The 21,903-nt window shown below is 52.0% G+C and overlaps 2 protein-coding genes across 16 annotated transcripts in view; both read right to left on the minus strand.

Annotated features, from left to right (window-relative positions):
• FLYWCH1 (FLYWCH-type zinc finger 1) overlaps positions 1 to 6,389 on the minus strand; it is a 28,236-nt gene extending 21,847 nt beyond the window's left edge. For all 13 annotated transcript variants that reach the window (XM_081555203.1, XM_081555196.1, XM_081555200.1 and 10 more), the window contains exons 1-2: positions 6,184 to 6,389; positions 3,396 to 3,508 (exon numbers count right to left, since the gene is read on the minus strand). The gene's annotated coding sequence lies outside the window, so the exon portion shown is untranslated. The remainder of the gene's footprint in view (positions 1 to 3,395; positions 3,509 to 6,183) is intronic.
• Positions 6,390 to 10,505: 4,116 nt separating this feature from the next.
• Positions 10,506 to 20,849, minus strand: FLYWCH2 (FLYWCH family member 2). Of its 3 annotated transcripts, none has more exons than XM_081555209.1 (4): positions 20,723 to 20,849; positions 15,983 to 16,411; positions 14,642 to 14,775; positions 10,506 to 10,906 (listed from the first exon to the last, which is right to left on the minus strand). In XM_081555209.1, the coding sequence occupies exons 2-3, from the start codon at positions 16,311 to 16,313 to the stop codon at positions 14,672 to 14,674; spliced, it is 435 nt and encodes a 144-aa protein (XP_081411335.1). In that variant the 5' UTR covers positions 16,314 to 16,411; positions 20,723 to 20,849; the 3' UTR covers positions 10,506 to 10,906; positions 14,642 to 14,671. The 3 variants fall into 3 exon arrangements, with proteins under 3 accessions (XP_081411335.1, XP_081411337.1, XP_081411336.1); XM_081555211.1 differs by lacking the exon at positions 10,506 to 10,906 and adding an exon at positions 13,348 to 14,154; XM_081555210.1 differs by lacking the exon at positions 10,506 to 10,906 and having other exon boundaries at positions 13,348 to 14,775.
• Between the last annotated feature and the right edge of the window lie 1,054 nt (positions 20,850 to 21,903).

Raw genomic sequence — 21,903 nt, forward strand, 5'->3', positions numbered from 1 at the left:
CTGTGTCTTGGAGAAGGGAATGCAACCCACTCCAGTATTTCTGCCTGGAGAATTCCATGGACAGAGGAGCTTGGTGGGCTACAGTCCATGGGGTCGCAGAGAGTCAGACACGACTGAGCATCTAACACACTGTGGCTTTCAGCTGATCTGGCCACCAGGAGCCACCGTGGGGGACTGGAGGATGGCGCGAGGAGCAAGGAGGGTGTCCCCGAAGCGACCTGCCTGGCGTGGCTGCACCAGCGCTGTCTGCTCAGCGCCTCTACCCCCAGCCTGGGCTGCTGCACCACTGCTAAGCCATTTCTAGTTTAGCTTCTCGGCTTTCACCAGCAGGGAGAGCGATGCAACTCCCAGTGAAACCTTACAGTACTTTCTGTTTTCCCAGGTGGGTTCCGACCACATGAACTTCAGGAATCTGAAGGACTGTGATTACAATGCCTCATAGTCGCCAAATGCCATTGAGGTGCCTGGGGCTAGGCGAGGGCTCTGCATAGGTTATTTTATCTCCCAAATACCCTCATCCTTTAGGCCTGCTGTTCTTTCATTCACTGGTGGCTCAGACAGTAAAGAATCTGCCTGCAATGTGGGAGACCTAGGTTAAATTCCTGGATTGGGAGGGATCCCTGGAGAAGGGAATGGCTACCCACCCCAGGATTCTTGCCTGGAGAATCCCATGAACAGAGGAGCCTGGTGGGCTACAGTCCATGGGGGTCATGAAGGGTCAGACATGACTGAGTGACTCACAGAGGAGGAAACTGAGGCTCACTTTTAGGTTCCTGTGACCGGGGAGCTGGGCCGCTAAAGGACAGCCAGCGTGCGAACCTCCCGTGTCTGTTTCCAGGGCTTATACTCCTAAAATAAGGTAAAAATGGTCCTTTACAAGTTGAGGATTCTAACCCATAGGTATTGACAGGTATCGACGACGGAGTAGGGTTAAAAGGCTGGTGGTTCTCAATCAGGGTGGTCTGCCCTCAGGTGACACGTGGCAATGTCAGGAGACATTTCTAGCTGTCACAAGTAGGGTGCAGGACAGGCTCCTGGCCTCCAGTGGGTGGGGGCCAGGGATGCTGCTCAGATCTCGGGGAGCCCCCCCACCCCCACGAGGAAGGATCTGGTCTAAAACAGCAGCAAGGTCGGGGCTGAGAAACCCTGCTTAAGAATGATGTTTAAAAAACAGCACAGAAAGGGTACACCCATATACTGAGGTTAAGTTCAGTTTTCACGAAGCTTTTATTTCAATTATTTGTGTATGTAATTCTGGTCTCCGTAAGAATTACTTGGGGTGTTTGATACTTTTATTTTTAAATTTACTTTTATCAGAGCACTTGATAAAAATGCAGATGCTTGGGGCTGGAGATTCCTGGAGCTCTGCCTGGTTACCTCCCCACTAGCCAATTAGAAGAAAGTCATGCACCCTGCAGCCTCCACTCCAAATTTTGCCTATAGAAACTTTCCCCTGAAAGTCATTGAGAGGTTGGAGGCGGTTTCTGACCATGAGCCACCCATTCTCCTTGCTTGGCCCTACAATAAACCTTTTGCTGCTTAAAAAAAAAATTCAGATGCCTAGATTTCCCATCCAAAATTGTGAGAGTGAGTCTAGAGTCAGATTCAAGAATCTGGATTTTTAGCAAGTACCCCTTGAGGCTCTGGTCCTGGGGGATCACAGACTCAACTTTGAGAAACAATGGACTAGATGCCCTTGAGGTTCAGTGGCCGGAAGATCTGTTGCCACCCTGAGAAAGATTTGACGTTTTCTTTGTGCAGGGCATCACGTGCAGTGTTTCTCACGCGTTACTTCATCTGTCACAACGTACAGGTTCCTTCATTAGCGTGTTCAACAGAATCGTTAATGTTTGTTTATTTTTACATCGATGGGAGAGTCATGATTGCATCTTGTTAAAATGATCCTTTAATAACAATCTAACAGGTCTCAGACACCTTAAGCTATTTTGGGGACCTCAAGAAGAGTGGAATTTGGCCAAATTTTTAAGTAGTACAGATGAAATCTCGGGGAGAAAGCTTGTTGGGCATGGCTTCAGTACCTTGGGGTAACATATACCAGAGTTTTAAAAGTCCAATCTGAGGTTCCTTACAGAAACTTCCAGGAAAGCAAACTCAAGAAGGCCTATGAGGTGAATTAGCAAGCGTGCCACACCTGTGTAAATGATCAGACCTTCCCCCCTTCCCCGAATCTGACAGGACCACCCTTATTTCATGCAAAAAATATCTTTCATTGAAATTATGAGGCTGTAGGGGAAATTCGTGCATCAGTGGAAACTTGGGCTTTGTCTGGAGCACAGCCTTTCAGGTTATACCATTCTAGCCTCTTGTTGCCTTTGAGCTGCTTTTATAACTCTGCACAGGTAACAGAACAAGGCAAAATAGTTCTAGTCTGTAGACCCGTTCTTGCTTTCTCATCATGTAAATTAATACAGATAAGTAAGCAATTTCTCCAGGTTTGCCTCCGTGTACACATTCACGTCAATACTCTTGACCTACAGTCTTCTAGAATCTTCTTTGGATTCCCTTGCAAACTGGTTGTAAGATCTTACTGGTTCCTGGATTGATGAGTGAAGCAAAAGCTTAAATATGCATTCATTTCATATCTGCAGGAAAGAGTTTTATTTCCTCTGTTTTGGTCTTAAGCCTCTGCTTTTTAAATCTCCCTGGTCATTGGTATTATAATCTGTAGGTTCCAGCCTGCAAATTTATTTATTTGGTTTTTTTAAAATTTATTTTACTATCTTATTTGGCTGTGCCAGGTTTTAGCTGTGGCACTCGGGATCTTCCATCTTCATTGTGGCATGTGGGATCTTTAGCTGCAGCACGTGGGGTCTAGTTCCCTGACCAGAGATCAAACCTGGGCCCCCTGCACTGGAAGTGCGGATCTTAGCCACTAGATCACCAGAGAAGTCCCTAGTCAGCAATTTTAAAAATCACGTAGGAAACAACTAACCTGCATTGCATATAAGAAAAGTAAGCATTATTTTATGAAACTTCTATTTGCATTACATTTGTATATTTGTTCTAGGTGGATTAAAAAAAATTTTTTTTAACCTCTTCACTGTTTGGAGGTGAATACTTGGGCCGTAATGTGTTTGTTTTATAATATTTGATTTTCACTCAGTAAAGAGTGACTGGAGTATTTTTAAGTCAGGCAGATGTGAATGGAAAGTGCGAGAACCTCACAGTTTACGGTTAATCACTCTCTGATGCTCTTTTCCCCTCCTCCCAAATCGAGGTACAGAGCAAATCTGAGTGCAATACTCAGCTTCCCTGCTCTGATAAACCCAGCACCCAAGAGGCACACAATATTACATGCAAACTGTTTCCAAACACCAGTGGGTCCAAGCCCTAAGATCCCCGCTTAGCTGCTGATGGAGGAGCAAGAGAATTACCTTCATAGACAAGTGAGAACCACCTTCACAGTCCGCCAACACCCATCATCAGCGCTGGCTTGCTGGGTGGGAGACCAGGGGCAAATCCCATCACTTCTCTGGACTGATTTCACCTGGGAAACAGGGAAAATGGCAAATGAGATACCGTACATGAAATTCTTCCATAAATTGTGAGTCATCACTTAAGAGAAGGGGGCAACAGAGGATGAGACAGTTGGATGGCACCACTGACTCAATGGACATGAGTTTGAGCAGACTCAGGGAGATGGTGAAGGACAGGAAGCCTGGTGTGCTGCATTCTTTGGGGGTCACAAAGAGTCAGAGATGACTGAGCGACTGAACAACAAACAACATCACATAAGAACAAGGAGTACACCCCCAACTAGGACACACATATTGATTGCCTCAGGGGGCCTCCTATGATTCTGCACGTGGTCTCCAAGTGTGCAAACGGGCATTAGTGCTGACAGAGGCAAAGGTGGCAGTGATCCCCCCAAAGATTAAGAATTCTGTTCTGAGGCGGGGCTTCTCAACCTCAGCATCGCTGACCTTTTGCACCAGATAATTCTTTTGTCATGGGGGCTGTCCTGTGGAATGAAGGATGTTCAGCAGCATCCCCAGCCTCTGCCTGCGAGATGCCACTGTGCGCTCAATCGTGTCCGACTCTTTGCAACCCCATGGACTGTAGCCCACTAGGCTCCTCTGCCCGTGGAATTTGCAAACGAGATTACTGGAGTGGGTTGCCATTTCCTCCTCCAGGGGATCTTCCCGACCCAGGGATCAAATCCAATTTTCTTGAGTCTCCTGCATTGGCAGGCAGGTTCTTTACCACCAACGCCACCTGGGAGATGCCAGTCGCATCCCTCAAATCCTGACAACCCAGGTTTGCTGAATGTCCCCTGAGGACCACTGCTCCAAAGCAATTTAGAGGCAGAGGGCACAGAAAGGTAGATTCCAGCTAATGGGACTTCCGGCCCCAAATCTCTTAACCCCCGTATATCACAATCGTGGCAGTTTCCACACTTCCCATATCAGGCCTAACTCGTCCTCACGTCTCTGGACACTGGGTCACACCATCTTCCATGCCCTCCCATCCCACATCACCTCGGGGCTTCCATCTCCCACCACCTCCCTTTCTAAAAAATATTTCTGCATGTGTCTGGCGGGGCCGGGTCTTGGTTGCAGTGCGCAGGCTCTTTGGTTGTCATCGCAGCACTGGTGATCTTCTCCTTGTGCGAGTGGACTCTGAGTTGAGGTGTGGGGAGTCTAGTTCCCTGGGTGTGCGTGCTCAGTCGTGCCTGACTCTTTCATGACCCCACGGACTATAGCCCACCACGCTCCTCTGTCCACAGGATTTCCCAGGCAAGAATACTGGAGTGGGTTGCCCAGGGGTGGAGCCTGAGACTCCTACCTCGGCAGGCAGATTCTTTTACCACCAAGTTCCCTGACCAGGGATCAAACTGGGCCTCCTGCATTGGAACCACAGAGTCTTAGCCTCTGGATTACCAGGGAAATCCTGCCTCCTTTTTTTTTTTTTTTTTAATTTGGCTGCAGGGACCCGAGGGACTGGGTCTGGGAACTCAATTGTGGCAAGCAGATCTAGTTCCCTGACCAGAGATTGAACCCAGACCCCCTGCACTGGGAGCAGAGTCTTAGCCATTCAGCCACCAGGGAAGTCCCCCCACCACCTCCTCAACTGCCTTTCTGCCCAGCATCCAGATTCTCCCTATTAAGTACTGACTTCCTAAAGCTCAGCTCAAATCATTTCCTTCTCCAACGACAGTGGTGTCCATCTCCGTTATAAACCCTCCACAATCTAGCCTCCAGCTTCCCCAAGTCCATTTGGAGCTTTTGGGAGAGGAACAAGGTAAAACTGCCTGAACTGAACTAATTCCTAGAAATGATTTTGGCCTGGAAAAGCATTAAAGTCAGAATGATAAAAAGTATACCCTTTCTTTGGAACTGAAATTTACACGTGATTGATTATCTGTTACTGGAGTTCAGCATCCTCCAAAGGCAAGGGGTAATGGAAGCGAAAGAGTGTGTGTGTGTGTGTGTGTGTGTGTGTGCTCAGTCGTGTCAGGCTCTTTTGGACCCCTGTGGTGGTTAAAGCAAGGGCTTCAAACTGGTCAGACTCATTAGGCCCTGAAATCAGTTTAATGGGTTAGCAATAGTCTTTTTTAAAAAATGGAAAGAAGAGAATAGACTAGAACAAGATAGGATAGAATTAGAACCCACGTAGAGTAGATCTGGCTGCGTCATGTGAGGTTGGGGTAAGAATCTCCCTTTAAACTTCTCTCTCAGTAACAGGCACCTACAGGCATGTCAGATATATTTCTCACTGTAGGTTGAGTCTAAAAAGTTTGAAAGCACCAACAGGCAATCTACATATTCAGCAGTGGAAGCAGGTGTAACAACAGCAAAAAGTGCAAGGTCACTGGACCTCCGGAGCTGCAAAGTCGGGATGGGGCTGGGGTGTATGCCTGGGCGGGGGCAGTACTGGGTGGGGCGGACACGATCAAGGAAAGGCAAGCCCATGTGGGGCTCCCTGACCTGGGGTGTCGGGGCTCAGTCCCGGGGGTCGGGTGGGTTGCAGGGGAGGAGGAGAAAGGAGGCTGCGAATCGCAGGTGAAGGACAAGGAGGCGGCCTGATCGAGGGACGTAGAGTCCGAGGACACCCCATTCCCCAGCATCAGCAGCCCTGGGGACCCCCGAGAGAGCCCGGCTGGGGGCGCAACCACGCCGAGAGACCCGAGACCCTCCCCGATCCGCTGGGGCCCGTCCTCACCGGGCACCGGCCGGGCAGCGACAACAGCGGGGCCCTCCCTCTCCGGAGACCGAGCCGCGCGGCGGGTCCTCTGGCCTCAGGCCTCTGCAGCCACAGGCGTCGACCTCGCGGCCCAGGCCCCTCCGGCCACCGCAACCCGGGCGTCCACCCCCTGCCTCCACCTGCCCTCTCGGGAGCGAGCCCCGTGTCGTGCGCGCCGCCCCTCCGGGGAGCCAGCCTCTAGGAGCGCACTCGCGGGTTCCTCGCGAGCATGCGCAGCAGGGCCGCGGGGCTCCATTCTTCGGACAAACTCCGTTTCTCCGGGTCTTCCGTGCGCGGCGGCCGTAGGCTCGACCAATCAGCGCGGGGAGGCGGGGCCAGGGTTCGCGAAAGAGGCAGGGCAAGCCCAGGATTGGGCGGCGGCGTCCGCGGACCGAGAGTAGCTCAGACCTGAGACTTGGACTGGAGGTCCTGTGCGGTGACGCTCAGAGAGAGCTGAGGGACCTTGAGACTCCCGAGCCGCCCCAGGATTTGATTCTGCGCTAACTGAGCGGAAGCGATCATTGAAGTACATCCTTACGCCCGTCACTTTCCTTAGGCTGCGGAAGGAGGTTTCTTCTGCACTTCACTGACATGTTAAAATGACCAACCTCAAAGTTGGGCCATTTTGATTCAAACTAAATAATGATAACAGATTATAACTGAGTAAAACAAGAATCCATGATCGATAGTGATGTAAATAAGTAAATGGAGAGATGAGAAATCTCTTACAGTAGGATGCCGACTAATAAATGAAGAAGGAATGAAACAGAAATTCACCATTTGGCGACCATCATTAAGTAATATGTTGGACTTCCCTGGTGGCTCAGACGATAAAGCGTCTGCCTACAATGCGGGAGACCCGGGTTCAATCCCTGGGTCAGGAAGATCTCCTGGAGAAGGAAATGGCAACCCACTCCAGTATTCTTGCCAGGAGAAACCCATGGACGGAGGAGCCTGGTAGGCTACAGTCCATGGGGTCGCAAAGAGTCGGACACGACTGAGCAACTTCACGACGACGACATTAAGTAATAACTGATTTGGACAAAAATAAATGGCCGCTAAGACCGGAGGGTGAAAGTTTAACACGGAACTAGTGTTTGCATATTCTCAAAGTACATATTTCTCCACAAGGTACCAATTAATTGCAAGACGGAAAATATGAATTTTGTAGTAGAGAAACCGTCCTCAAAGTCTCTGGGGGTTTCTGGAAGTCCTCATGGGATATTCCAAAGGTTACATGACGTGTAACAGGTTGAATGCTGAAGCACATATGAGATCGTGTAAGTGCTCCATTTACCTACATTAAAGAGATTTACCACCCCCCCCAAAGAAGTAAAATGCCATTCTTATAAAATTTGTTTTGGAAAATACAATGATTTTCATAAAAATGTTATGCTAACACATAAAAGGTTTATTATATCTTTTTTGGTAACAGATTTATTGGATATAATTCACATACCATTCAATTCATCCAATTAAAAAATGTACAATTGAATGGGTTTTAGTATATTCACAGAGATGCAGATGTCACCACAATCTGTTTAGAACAATTCATCACTCCAAAAGAAACACACCTAGTCCCCCATCCTCCCACGCTAAGCAACTATTAATCTACTTTCTGTCTCTATAGATACGCATATTCTGGACATTTCACTTAAATGGAATCGTACAACCTTCGGTCTTTAGTATCTGGCTTCTTTCCCTCAGCATAGTGTTTTCAAAGCCCATCCATGTTGTAGCATGCCAGCAGTACTTCATTCTTTTTATCATCAAATAATATTGCACTGTATAGACATACCCCAATTTGTTTACCCATTCATCTGTTGAATAACATTGGGCTGTTTCCACTTTTGGGCTACTATGAATAGTGTTGCTGTGAACATTCCTGTGCAAATTTGTGTGGACAGATGTTTTCAATTATTTTTCTACCTAGGAGTAGACTTGCTGGGTCAATGTTTAACCACTTGAGGAATTGCTAAATTGTTTTCCACAAGGTCTGCTCCATTTTACATTCCTACCAGCAATGTGTGAGTATTCCAATTTCTGCATATCCTGGTCAACACTTGTTACTATCTATCTTTCTGATTAGCATGGCATTTCATTGTGAAGTCAAGTGGCACTTCATTGTGGTTTTAATTTGCATTTCCCTGATGGCCGATGATGTTGATCCTCTTCTCAAGTACTTATTTGCGATTTGCATATTTTCTTTGGAGAAATGTCTATTTAGAGCCTTTACCCGTTTCAAAGTTGAGTTGTCATTTTATTATTAAGCCTAAAAATTCTTTATATATCCTAGATATATGCCCATTGTCAGATATATGATTTGCAGAAAGTTTCCCCATTCTGTGGATTGTCTTTAATTTTATTGCCCCCAGTTAAGACAGGGTCCTCTGAAACACAGAAATTCTTAATTTTGATGATGTCCAGTTTATCTTTTCTTTTTTGCTTGTGCTTTTGATGTCACATCTAAGAAATCATTGCCTAGTCCAAGTTCACAAAGATTTACCCCTACATATTCTAAAAAGTTTGGTGGTTTACTTCTTACATTTGAGACTTAAACCCATTTTGAGTTATCTTTTGTATATGGGCAAAGTATGGGGCTTCCCAGGTGGCTCAGTGGTGAAGAATCCGCCTGCCAATGCAGGAGACTCGGGTTCGATCCCGGGGTCGGGAAGATTCCCTGGAGAAGGAAATGGCAACCCTCTCCAGTATTCTTGCCTGGAAAATCCCATGGACAGAGGAGCCTGGCAGACTACAGTCCATGGGATTGCAAAGAGTTGCGCATGACTTAATGACTAAGTATGCACCAGCAAAGTAGGGCTGTGATTTCATTTTTTTTGCATATGAACATCCTAGTTGTACAATTTGTTTAAAAGCCTGTTCTTTTCTCCCTGTAATTCTTTTGGCTCCGCTGTTGAAAAACAATTAACTGTAAATATGAGGATTTATTTCTGGACTCTCAATTCTATTCATGGTCTGTGTCAATCTTGTGCCAGCACCACCCTGACACAATAACTGTTGCTTTGTGGTAAGTTTTGAAATCAGAGAGTGAATTCTCCAAGTTCATTCTTTCCCAGGATGGCTTTGGACCCCTTAATAAGTTTACAGTTGTCATCTTTCTTGTCAGTCTTTTCGAAAATAGATCTCTATTTTAAACTTTACATCATTGCAAACACACTCCATGGCAATTACTTTCAGGTATTCTTGCTTTTTCCACCTAACTGTATATTATGACCCTCCCCAATATTATAGATCTATTTACATATGATTGGCTACCTAATTTAGTTATTTTCCTATTGGACACTCATTTCTAAATTTTGCTATTGCTGCTGTGGCTGCTTCATTCCTAAATTTCGGGATACCTGGGTGAAAAGTATATGAGAATGCTTTGTACACTTCTTTTAATTTTTCTGTATGAAATTATGTCAAAATAAAACGTCAGACCAAAAAAAAAAAAAAAATCTATCCCTTTGGCATTCAGTGAGGGGAAAGCATCTTTTTCTGAACTGATCCAGCCCCTGCCCAGCTATCCGATGCTCGTCCATGAGTCCGGCCATCGTCCATCTGTCCAGCCCCCACTCACAGCGCACAGTCACTGCCCACTTATTCTCTGACCACCCTGTGCTGTGGGGACCCGGGTTGCTCTGGTGCGGGGAGCTGTGGGACCTGGGAGTGGTCTCCTGTACACTTGGCGGGTGGCGATCCGAGTGGTCCAGCATCCTCTGAGCTGAGGCCGGCCCTGCCTCTCACCCGCCCCGGGTGCAACAACGCCCTCGCTCCCCTCCCGCACAGCGCCCGCACCCTCTGCTCGCCGCAACCCTTCCCAGCCCTCCGCCCGCCCCACCCCGCTCCGCCTTCGTCCGACCGGAGCCCTCACACTTCTGGCCGCGCGTCCTCACGTGGACAGAATGAAGACACTGCTCCTCTAGAAAATGCCGCTCCCCTGACACCCCTCCCCTTCGCCTCTCTCTTCCGCGCCTCGCCGCGTCCCCGCGCTCCGGGTAGGTGCGGGTCCAGGTCGAGCGGGGCCCGCCTGCCCACATTCTCCGCACCCTCGGTCAAATCCCCTCCTTCCCGCGTTCTCCTGCCCACTTTCCCATCCATGTTCTCCGTCCTGCGCCTCCCTCTCGGGCCTACGCTCCGCCGGACCTCCGGCTCGACGCTCGGGGTCCCTGCATCTCCGCCCCCTGCTCGGGCTTCGCGTCCCGCACCCCCGCCTCTCCGCCCGGGGCGCCTCCGGGGCCGAAATCGACAAAGACGGCCGGCCCCGCATACTTGAGCCTAAGTTACGGAGCAGGAGGGTGGGGGGAGAAGCAATAGATTTTAATAAACAGTGGGTCACGTGGTGTCTTGGAAGCAGTACCAGCTGGGGAAATCAGACACGGAGGAGGAGGGGCTGCGACTTAGGTCGGAGAGTCTGTCGGAGAAGGATCTGGAGCACGGATCTCGAATAGCCGGCCATCTGCCGGATCGCCACTGAGGAATCCTCCCTGGCCCCAGCAGAAGTCACTTTGGAGCCGGTGCGCCGGCCGCAAAGGGCCTGGGTGGGCGTCCCGGGTCCGCTGGGCCAGACGACCTCCGCGCACGCCGCCTCCCGGCCGCCCGGAGCATCAGCCACGCGGGGCGGGGGAGGGGGCGTCCCTGGACCGGCCCTCCAGGCTGAAGGTGGCAGCCCCCAGGAGAAAACACGCGGGGATTGTGCCTGCGGATGGGGCGGGGAGTAGGGCGTTGTCAATATTTTTCAATGGTGTTGCCGGGTGTTGGCAAGGATGCCTGAGCGCCGGGTGGAAATGTTGCGAGCGATGTCCTCCCTCGGAGCCGCTCTCTCACCCAATACTTTTGAGAGGATCGTTACCGACCTGGACACAACCGGGATACGTCCAGCGGGACTGGCTGGATGAATGATCACCACCCCTGTGGTGGTACGTTGTGGTACGCTGTAAAATGGACGCTGGAAAGACCTTTGTAATATATTAAGAAAAAAATAGGTAATTCCCTGGCTGTTAGGACTCGGTGCCTCACTGCTGCTGCCCGGAGTTTTGACTCTCCAGAGGGAATTAAGATCCCGCAAGTCAGAGGGCATGTCCAAAAAAAAAAAAGGAACTGTATATGACCCCAATTTTCTGAATATAAAAATATTTATTACAAACCTATCTCTAGGTGATGGAATTATTGGATATATTTGTAATATTTTTTCTTAATAAATATTTTCTTATTTCATGACCATGAATTACATTATTTTTAGCTTGAAAGAAAGACTAATGCAAGTTATTTTTAAAAAGAAAGTGTAGCATCATCCTATGTATTTTTTAAAATTTTATTGCTTATTTATTTATTTATTTATGGCTGTGCTGGGTCTTTGTGACTGCCAGCGTTCTTCTCTAGTTGCAGCCGGCTGGGGGCTGCTTTTCATTGCTTTGCTGGGGCTTCTCCTTTTGGTGGCCTCTCTCGCTGCAGAGCACCGGCTCTAGGGCCTGCCAGCCTCAGTAACTGCAGATCACGGGTGCAACAGCTATGGTTCCCGGGCTCTAAAGCAGAGGCTCAGGAGTTGTGGCCCACAGGCTTAGTTGCTCTGAGGCATGTGGGATCTTCCTGGATCAGGGATCAAACCTGTGTCTCCCGCATTAGCAGGCAAATTCTTTACCACTGAGCTACTGGCTGGGCAGGCCAATCCTCTCTCCCTCAAACCCAGTCCCCTGAAAGAGACCACCCATCACTGAGCCCTTTTCAGCCCCCTTCCAGCATCTCCCATCTCCCTTCCCTTTCCTCTACCCTGGGGCAGCGGGTAGGGAGTTGTGTGTGGAGTGGCCTCCTGACTGTTCTCTCAGCTCCCACTTTGGACGCCCCCACCCCACCCCGCATCCATTCTCCTCTGGGTGTCTGGTGAGTTTTGTAAAACCATGCTGACTAGGTTCCCCCTCTGGGAGAATCCTTCCCCACCTCCCTCTACCTTCCATGAACCTGGACCTACCTGTGGCCTCTAGGCCCCTGGGCTCTGGGCCACTAGCCTCTGCCCATCCTGCCTGCCTCATGGCCTTCCTGTCCTTCTCTCTCTGAGCCCAAGGCTCACCTCTCCCAAGCATGCTGTCCTTACCCTTCAGCTCCCTTGGCAGGGCTTCCCCAGGCCCCTGTCATACGCTGAGGAGCTCCTGGCCCTCTCGCAGGCAGCCCTTAGCCCTAGTTTTCATGGACTTGTCACAGGAAGTTCTGTGCTTCCTGTCTAGCTCTGGGAGCCTGGGCCGTGATCTGCTGACCCCTGGGTCCTGTGTATCCTGCTCTGGGAAGACATTAAGGTTCTCCAAAGGGTGGGACTTCCTGGTGGTCCAAGGGTTAAAACTCTGCACATCCAGTGTAGCCGGCCTGGGTTCGATCCCTGGTCAGGGAACTAGATCCCACGTGCCACAGCTAATGATCCTGCACGGGGCACAGAAGATCCCGTGTGCCCCAACCAAGACCTGGTGCAGCCAAACAAATAAGAATGAAAATGAATATAAGACAGAAAAAAATATACAGTATTGGTCTGGGTGTGTTAAAGAAAGAAGAAGTCAAGGGGGAAGAAAATGGCAGGAGGGAGAGGGCGGGTGAATCTAGGTGAGGGCTCCGTGGTGCTCCCTGCATGCTTGTACAACTTCTATGGGAGTTTGCAGTGTTTCAAAATTTAAAAAATAAGAAAACCTCAACACCTCCGGGTCCAGCATATAGGCTCCCATCCTGGCTCGGCAGAGGCTTCTTGCCCCACAGTCCTGACCACCTTCCAGGCAGGGCCACTTGGGCCCCCGGAGGGAGGTTCCTCCTTGCTGCTCCCTCACGCAGCCTCCAAGGACCAGTGAGTCAACCAGGCCCCCTCACTGGGGCCCCAAGTGCCACTCCCTCCCCAGCCTTGCCTGGCAGTAGCAGAAGGGGTCAATGGTGCCACAGCACAGTTCAAGGGAGTGGATGCCCGCTGGGACCCTGTCCAGGCCAAGACTGCCTGGAGATCAGGCTGAGGGGCAGGGGTCGAGCCTGGCCAGCTCCTCTTCCCGCCTCCTCTTCTCCAGGCCTGCTCCACCATCAAACGTTCCCCCCCGCCCCCCAGCACCCCAGCAAGCCCTCAGAACCAGCCCACCATGGGATGACTCACACCTCAGGAAAGGAGAACCGGGGTGGGGGATGGGAATCTATTTAAATATAGAATCCAGACAAAAGAACTTTCCAAGTTATGGTACAGAATGTAAATGTTACAGACAACCATGCTGTAAAAATAACAGCAGAATGGAGAATTGGGCAACGAAGATGCCACGTAACTCACTTTTCCCAAAAGGGAGTCAACAGATACAGATTAAATTTGGAAAATGTTGTTTGAAAACAGAAGTCCTCTAAAACTCTGCCTTAAAAAAAAAAAATCCATTTCGTTTCACCCAAAGGCAGTTTCCAAATGAGGAACACGTGGGCTGAACCGTCTTGAAGGTGTTAGTTGCTCAGTCGTGTCTGACTCTGTGCGACCCCATGGACTGTCGCCTGCCAGTCTCCTCTGTCCATGGAGTTCTCCAAGCAAGAACACTGGAGTAGGTTGCCATTTCCTTCTCCAGGCTGACACCTTTTCTCAGGGGACCCCAACTTCTGGTTGAAGGAGGGTAACAGCAGGGCAGCACCCCAGGGACCTGGGGGGGATGCTCAGGCTCCCAAGAATCTACCTCAGCTCCCACACCACCCAGAGGGAACACAACGGGGCACCATATGCTTCTGTTGGGGTGCTCCCTCAGACTGCAGGCCCACCTCCTCCTCAGCAGAACCTAGGGCTGCCATGAACATTAGGGCCCCTGTGCAGGGGGGCTGTCAGTCCTGTGCGGCTCCCTGGAGGAGGTGGCCTTTCTGAGGGTCCAGGAGGAAGGAGCAGGCTGAGGTCTCCTGGGGACTGGCTCTGGAGGAAGAGCCAGGGACAGGCAGGATCTGCTTCCCAGGGGCTCTGGGCTGGAGACCAAAGGCGGCAGAAAGAGGGGGCCTCTGAGTCTCCATCTCAGGCTGGTTGTCCAGGCTGAGGAGGCCCAGGGGTGTGAGGCCCTGGGGGATGGAAGCCCCTGCAGAGCCCTTTGGGGTCTGAGAGATGGTCCAGGCCAGGAAGGGCGAGGTAAATGCTAGAGGGGAGGCCCAGGGTGGGAGGGAGGGGGATGGTGGAGGGGAGGGGGGACAGTGGAGGTGGAGGGGGAAGGGGGCCGGTGGTGGTTGGAGCTGGGGTCTCAAAGGATCCAGAATCATGGAATTTTAAAAACCTATCTATGATGGGACCTAGTGTACAGCTTCTTTTTATTCTCTTAAAAAATTTTTTTTCTGCTACAAAAGTAAATTATGCTTGATTGAGGGGAAAAAAATTACAGTGCTGAAAGTGAAAACCAGTCAGGGGCTGGGCCCCAGGAGAAGCCCAGTGGAACGTGTAGAAGGCGCAGCCAAGTTCACTGACCTGGGCAGGACGTACCCGCGGTTGTCAGGGCTATGGGGCCGCCCTGGGCTCCACGGGGCCCGAGGTGGACTCCTCCCCGTCCACCGAGGGGCTGGGGGCAGGAGGCCCTGCCAAGCTTCCGTCTTCTTTTCCGTCTGGAAGAGAAGGGGGTGGGTCAGGCTGTTGTCAAAGGAACAGGGGGTGGAGGGGTGGGGGTCAAACCTGGGGATCCCAGCTGCCAGGGGAGGGGTGCAGAGCTGTTGGCTGACTTAGAGAAGTAACTGCTGACTCCAGAGACACGCTCGCAAAGGCCACTGGCCCAGGGACACAGAGGTTGTTTCCAGAAAACTTCGGGCCAATTCTGGGCTGAGCACCAGGAAGCCGCTGCTACCCCTGCTGCCTGGCCAGGGGACAGGGCAGGAGGCGGGAGGCGCTGCGGACAGGTCTGGAGGTGAAGGTGGAGGGGCAGGCCGAGGGGTACCCATGAGCGCCTGCCCACGGGCGCCTGGGGGCCTGCGTGTAGCCCGTTCCATGCCCCATCTCTGTGTCCGAGGAAGGTGGATTTGTCCTAATTCTCACAAAGGCGCCCTATGGGTTGAGGCCTACATGGCTCCAGAGCCCAGGCTGATCTGAGAAGTGAGCAGAGGTCTCAGCTGGTGTGGAGGGAGCCCTGGCCTGTCCCACCCAGCCCAGCTGGAGAAAGAGCTCTGAGCCAGATGTCCCCCCCCATCCTTGCAGCTACCGACTGATGGCCTCAGGGCAGTGACTTGGCTCCTCTGAGCCCTGCCTCCCCACAGGTCACCAGGAAGGACCCTCTCCCTCCAGGAGAGGCAGGTGGACTCGAGGAGGCACTTGGAATGGAAAAGACCAGCGGTAGGGCTCAAGAGTGAGCTGGGCCCCCTGCAGAGAGGCCTCCAGGCTCCGGGTTCCCTGACTCCCAGAGGATGGCTCCATCTAGCAGGCGATGGAGCCTGAGGGGTCCCTTAGGTTCCCTGAGAACTCTAGGCTGGTGGCTGAGGATGCCCCCATCTCATGACAAAGACACATAAATATGTAAATGCAGAAGAACAGACATGCAGAGAAATAGGCCCAGGAACACAGACACACAAGGACCCACACAAAGTTACTCTCCTAGGCAAATACACATGTAAAGAGACAGAAACTTAGACATACACACACACACACACACGCACGTGTGCATGGAGGCCTACAGACACACAGAGATTCACACCAAGATGTATTTAGACAGACACACAAATGTCCACGGCACATGCACCCTCTCCAGGCCAGCCAAGCCTGGCGGGCTCCCTGACTTCAGCCCTCAGAAGGCCCTGCTCCTTTCCTGCTGGGCCCAGGCCTCACCTGTGTCCAGCTTGCTGCGTTTCTGCTCAGGCTCCTGGGGGGCGGCCTCAATGGCCCGCTGAGCCTCAGGATGGATCTTCAGGAGGGCTTTGGCGAGGGTGGCGGGGCCGGGCACCCCCAGGGACATGATGCAGTGCACGCCTCTGCGCTTGGCCCCTTCCACTTTGGCACTGTCCTTGGAGGCCGTCAGCAGGACCAATTTGGAGAACTTCCTGGGCTTCTTGGGGGCTGCGGGGACGACATCTGTGCCCGGCTCAGGGGGCTCAGGGGAGGGCTCCTGGCCGGCCTTCACACCCTCGCCCTCCTGCTCGCTGGGCTCAGGCAAGGGCATTCTGGGATGGACAGCCGGGCCCCAAGGCCACACTCAGGTCTCAGTAGGATTTGTCCTCCACCTCCCTGCAAGGAACCTGGCAGTCCAGGGGCTCTGTCCTAAGGGAGGAGGCAAAATCCCATCAGCGGGGACGTCCCTGGCAGTCCAGTGGTTAAGACTCTGCACTTCTAATGCAGGGGGTGTAGGTTTGATCCCTGGTTGGGGAACTAAGATCTCACATGGAAAAAAAGAAAAGTCCCATCAGTGGAGGGGCCCTTGGGCCAGGGTTCAGGAGGAATCCGGGCTGGAGGTCAGGGCAGGTGGGGCTGCCCTGTGCCCCCCAATGCCCGCCCCCACCTTGGGGAAGGACCTGAATGGAGCTGGAGAACATGGGCTGGCATGTCTGCTGTCTTGGCAGTCGTGGATCTGTCACTTCCCCCAGCCAAACCTCACTCCCCATCTATAAAATGTGCCAGAAACAGGGCTCTCCAGGGGCTGCTGGGATGACCAAGGTACCGACAGCTGTGAGTTACTAGGAATCCAGGCCCACAGGTGCTGAGCTCAGGGTGGAGTGCTTCCATGGGTTTTTCCCATTTAACCTTCACCCCACGTTGTGGAAGTTGATCATTCTCATCGACCCAGGTTACAGATGAGAACATGGAGGCACACAGCCATGGAGCAGAGCTGGGGGTCCAGTCGAGCTGGGGTCAGGGCCCACCCCACACTGCACCTGGGTTACCTGGTCCAGGATAACAGGAGCCGGTCTTCCTGAGCAACGGGCGTCAGGGAAAAGCACTTGAGGGATGTGAGCTCAGGTCACTGACCCTCCCAGAAGGCCTGCTGCCCTTCACCCCAACACTGTGTCTATGTCACCAGGAGCGGGGGCTGGGCCCCCAGGGCACTCTGCAGAGCCCAGACGGGAGCCTGGCCCTGGGAGGCAGGACTCTGGATTCACAAATAGATCCAGTCCCCATCCCGGGCCACCCAGGGCTAGGGGATGCCAGGGCCCCACGAGGGCAGTGACTTCTGTCTGAGCTGGTGCTGGCGCTGCCCCAGATGAGTGGGGACAGGGCTGTGGAGGTGTCCAGAGGAGCCGTGGTCACTGAGGGCTCCCTGGCTGCTGATCTGGAGAAGCAGAAAGGATGGCTGACAGGAGCAGGGCTGGCCTGGAGACCGGGGCCCTGAGGCATCAGTGCGGGGGTGTCTGTTGGGGGTGACTGGGTAGTGGGCAGATGGTGAGGGTCCTTCTCACTTTAGCCCAGAAACAAGGCTGTCACCTTGGCAGACGTCTCATGTACCCTGTCCAGGACCCAGGGGGCAGCGAAGCCCATACTCTTACCTGCCCCTCTGGACCTGCTTCTCTGACCTGGCCTTGAACTGTTTCTTTGAGTTTGCAGTCCACAGGGCTGCAAAGAGTCAGACATGACTGAGCAACTGAACAAACTCACATGGCTTGAAGGGTCCACGCCCCACACTTCAAAGTCTTCCAAGACCCCATCACCCATGACAGGAGCCTGAGGTGCAAGATCAATGTGTGGTTGGGGTGCCTTGCCCAACACAAGTTCCCCTGACAATTAGACATGAGAGCAGGGACCTCCCACTGTGACAGGGAGGACACCTCCAGGGGGTGTGTCCTCAGGTCTATGCTGCCTGGTAGCAAGTCCCCTGACCACTGGCACCCCCTAGGATTGATGTCTCATTATCTCTCCTGTCCCTGGTCCAGCTTCTGGATGAGCCAACTCCTGCTCCTCCCATGTGGTCCTTCCCAGCTCTGCCCACCCTGCCCCACAGGGTGGACAACATGGTGGTATTGGGGGCCTGGGGGGACACAGGGTCCAGCAGAAAAGATACTGCCAGTGCCTCCCCTGGCAGAGCCACTCTGGGCAGGAAAAGGTTATGGCGGGAAGCCCCGCCCACAGGCCTCTGATTGGCCCTGGGGCACACCCATGGCCTAGCCCAAACCTTTGTGGTCCAGAGATGAAACTCCAGGTGGTTGGATCCCTTCCTCATACCATATCCAAAAAATTAACTCTAAATGACCACAGGTTTAAACATGAGAGCTAGTGATAAAACTCTTAAAAAAAGAGTTGGATTATGCAAAGAACTAAAAGTACAGACAACCAAAGAAGAAACACGTAACTTGGACATCATCAAAATTGAAAACTTTTGTGAGTCAAAGAGACTCACAATCAAGAGAGTTAAAAGGCAACCCATAGGATAGGAGAACATTTTTGCAGATCGTGTATCTGATAAAGGGCTTCCCTGGTGGTTCAGTGGTGAGGAACACACCTGCCAATGCAGGAGACCCGGGTTTGATCCCTGGGTCAGGAAGATCCCCTGGAGAAGGAAACAGCAACCCACTCCAGTATTCTTGCCTGGGATTTCCCGTAGACAGAGGAGTCTGGCATATAGCCCATGGGGCCGCAAGAGAGTCAGACACAACTTAGTGACTAAAACAACAACATATCTGATAAAGGACCTGCATCTGGAATTTATAAAGAACACTTACAACTCAGTAATAAAAAGACAAATAACTCAATTTAAAAATGGGCAAAGAATCTGAAAAGGCCTTTCTCCAAAGAAAATATACAAGTGGCCAGTAAGCACATGAGATGTTCAACATCATTAGTTGTGAGGGAAACGTGGATCATGAGATACTAGTTCACACTATTAGGATAGATCTAGTAAAACAAAACAAAACACAGACAATAACAAGTGATGGTGAGGTTGAGACGAAAATTGAGCCTTGATAACACTGCTGGTGGAGATGTATATAGGTGCAGCCAGTTTGGAAAACAATCTGGCGATTTCTCAAAAGGTTAAACATAAAATTACCATCTATCCCAGCAATTCCACTCCTAGTTGTTTCTCCAAGAGAAATGGAAACTGATGTCCACATAAAAACTTGTACATAGAATGCTTGCAGCAGCATTCTTCATAGACACCAAAAAGTGAAACAGCCCAAATATCCATCAACAGATAAATGAATAAACAGAATGTGATGTGTCCACACAATGGAATATTATTTGATAATTTGAAAAATTCATGCCACACATGAATAAGCCTTGGAAAGATTAGCTAAGTGAAAAAAAAGCCTGTCATCAAAGATCGCAAATTATACATTCCATTTCTATAAAATGACCTGAAGTCTCTAGCAAATTGATAGAGTAGAAAAATCCATAAAGACAGAAGGTAAATTTGTGGTTTTCTAGGGTTATGGGTGGGAGGGATGGGGGCCAGAAGAGTGAATGCTAGTATGTGGGTTTTGGGGATGATGAAAAATTTCCAAATGATAGTGGTGATGGCTGCAGAACTTGGTGAATTTACTAAAAGCCATTGAATTGCACATTGTGAGTGAATTCATGGTATGTAAACTATCTCAATAAAACTCATGTATTAAGAAAAGGGAAATTAAGTCTATGACCAGTGGTTTCCCAACTTCATGATACCTAAGAATCTTCCAGAATTCTTGTTTAAAATGCCCAATCCTGGACTCCTCCAACCCTAGACTTCTTTCTCAGTGCATCTGGAGAGGGCCCTGAGAATCTACTTTTTTTTTTAACCAGTACTCTATTTGATCCTTATACTTTGTGAAACATGGCTGATGCCATGGGTCCTGAGCTTAGGAAGTTTCTAATCTCTCATTCATTGTTGAACTGTTCTTCGGCCACTCCATAATCACTGTCCCATGTGCTTCTTGGAGGGCTGTGATGGGGCTGCTGGTGAGGTGATGGGTTCACTTAGGCATCAGGTACACATCCTCACAGGGAGATTTTCAAAGCAGCAGTAAGATCCAAAATGGGTCAAGAATTGCTACTTGATAATGTACAGGGAATGGTTTTCCCAAAGTGGGGATTTCATGTAATGACATCTCTTTTTCCCTAATCACCATGTCTTAGAGTCACCAAAGGTAGTCTTAGAGTTAGCTTTACTCCTTCTACCCGCTGTATTTTGCCCCAGACCTGTCTATACTCCGCCTAAATGGCCCCCGCTCCCCACCTCTCTCCTCTCGCCTCATGATCACCCCTCCTGACCAAGCCCCCTGAGTGCCTCCCCTGTCCCAACATCTCAGACCACCAACCGCCAGCCCTGAGAGCATCGCTAGAGCCACAAGGATGGGATGGGACCGGGGCTGGGTGCAGGGCGGGGGCGGTACTGGGTAGGGCAGACGCGGTCAAGGATAGACAACCTAGAGTGGGGCTCCCTGATTTGGGGTGTGAGGGCTCAATCCTGGAGTCGGGGTGGTTGGGGGTAAGGAGGAACGAGGAGAAAGGAGATTGAATCGCGGATGAAGGACAAGGAGGTGGCCTGAGCGCCGGGAGGCAGAGGTGGGGAGCACCCCGCCCCCAGCATCAGTAGCCCTTGGGGACCCTCAGGAGAGCCCGGCAGGGACCTGAGACCCTCCCCGATCCGCTGGGGCCCGTCCTCACCGGGCACCGGCCGGGCGGCGACAGCAGAGGGACCCTCTCTCTCCGGAGGCCGAGCAGCGGCAGGTCCCTCGGCCTCGGTGTCTGGGGGCCCCCGCCTAGGTTCGGGCAGTCACCTCAGGCTGGGGTCAAGGAACGAGCATGCGCAGCAGGGTTTGTGAGGGGCCCGTTCCTTGGGCCAAAGTGGTTTCTCCGGGTCTTCCCCGCGCGGCCGCTGGCGGCCTGACCAATCGGCGCGCGGGGGCGGGGCCATGCGGGTACTGGGCGGGGCTGAGCGTCCAGGGGCCGGCCAGGCTACCAACCTTGGGCGGGGCTCTCCCAGGACTGGAGGGTGGGTTTAACTGAGACCATCCGACCTCCCCCAGTGTTTGATCTCGGCTCGACGCGGAGGAAGCCTGAGCAACTGTTTAAGGGCCCCGATTGTCCTCGTCGTTCTTCTGAGCGAACAGAGAGAACTTCCTTTATGCTCATCAAAGCCACTGATTCCTCTCTGCCCCCAGCATCCCTGAGGGCACAGCATCTTTGGCATTGATCCTTCTTGGACCCTCGGTCCAACCCTCGCCATTGGTCTCTTCCTCGTTTCCTCGTTTACTTCCAAACGCCCACAGGTCCAGTACTCATCTATCGGTCCGTCTATCGCCCATTGGTCCAGCCACCACTCACAGCGCACAGTCACTGCCCACTTATTCTCTGACCACCCTGTGCGGTGGGGACCGGGATTGCTCTGGTGCGGGGAGCTGCGGTGCCTGGGAGTGCTTTCCTGGACACTTGGCGGGTGGCGATCCGAGTGGTCCAGCATCCTCCGAGCTGAGGCCGGCCCTGCCTCTCACCCGCCCCAGATGCAAAGACGCCCCTGCTCCCCTCCCGCACCGCGCCTGCGCCCTCTGCTCACCTCGACCCTTCCCAGTCCTCCACTCGTCTCCCCAACCCCGGCCCTTCGCCTGGCTGGAGCCCCCAGTCTTCTGGCTGCGTGTCCTCAAGTGGACAAAATGCAGACACTGCTCCTCTAGAAAATGCCACTCCCTTGACACCCCACCCCTCCGCCTCCCTCCTCTTCCTCTAAGGCTGCTCCTGGGCTCCCTGGGCAGGGCAGGTCCAGATCCCTTGGGGCCCACCTGCCCGGGATGTCAGGCGTTTCCCATGTTCTCTGCATCTTCTCCATCCTGTGTCCTTCAGCTCACCCA

The sequence above is a fragment of the Giraffa tippelskirchi genome, chromosome 13 (assembly GCF_054371585.1).
Source record: "Giraffa tippelskirchi isolate mGirTip1 chromosome 13, T2T-mGirTip1v1.2.pri, whole genome shotgun sequence".
Lineage (NCBI taxonomy): Eukaryota > Metazoa > Chordata > Mammalia > Artiodactyla > Giraffidae > Giraffa > Giraffa tippelskirchi.

Bases quoted from the DNA above. Each gene is read 5' to 3' on its own strand.
- FLYWCH2 (XM_081555209.1), bottom strand. From the start codon at position 16,313: ATGCCCTTGCCTGAGCCCAGCGAGCAGGAGGGCGAGGGTGTGAAGGCC. The intron at 14,776-15,982 runs GTGAGGCCTGGG...CTTCTCTTCCAG, and splicing joins ACGCAGCAAGCTGGACACAG to ACGGAAAAGAAGACGGAAGC.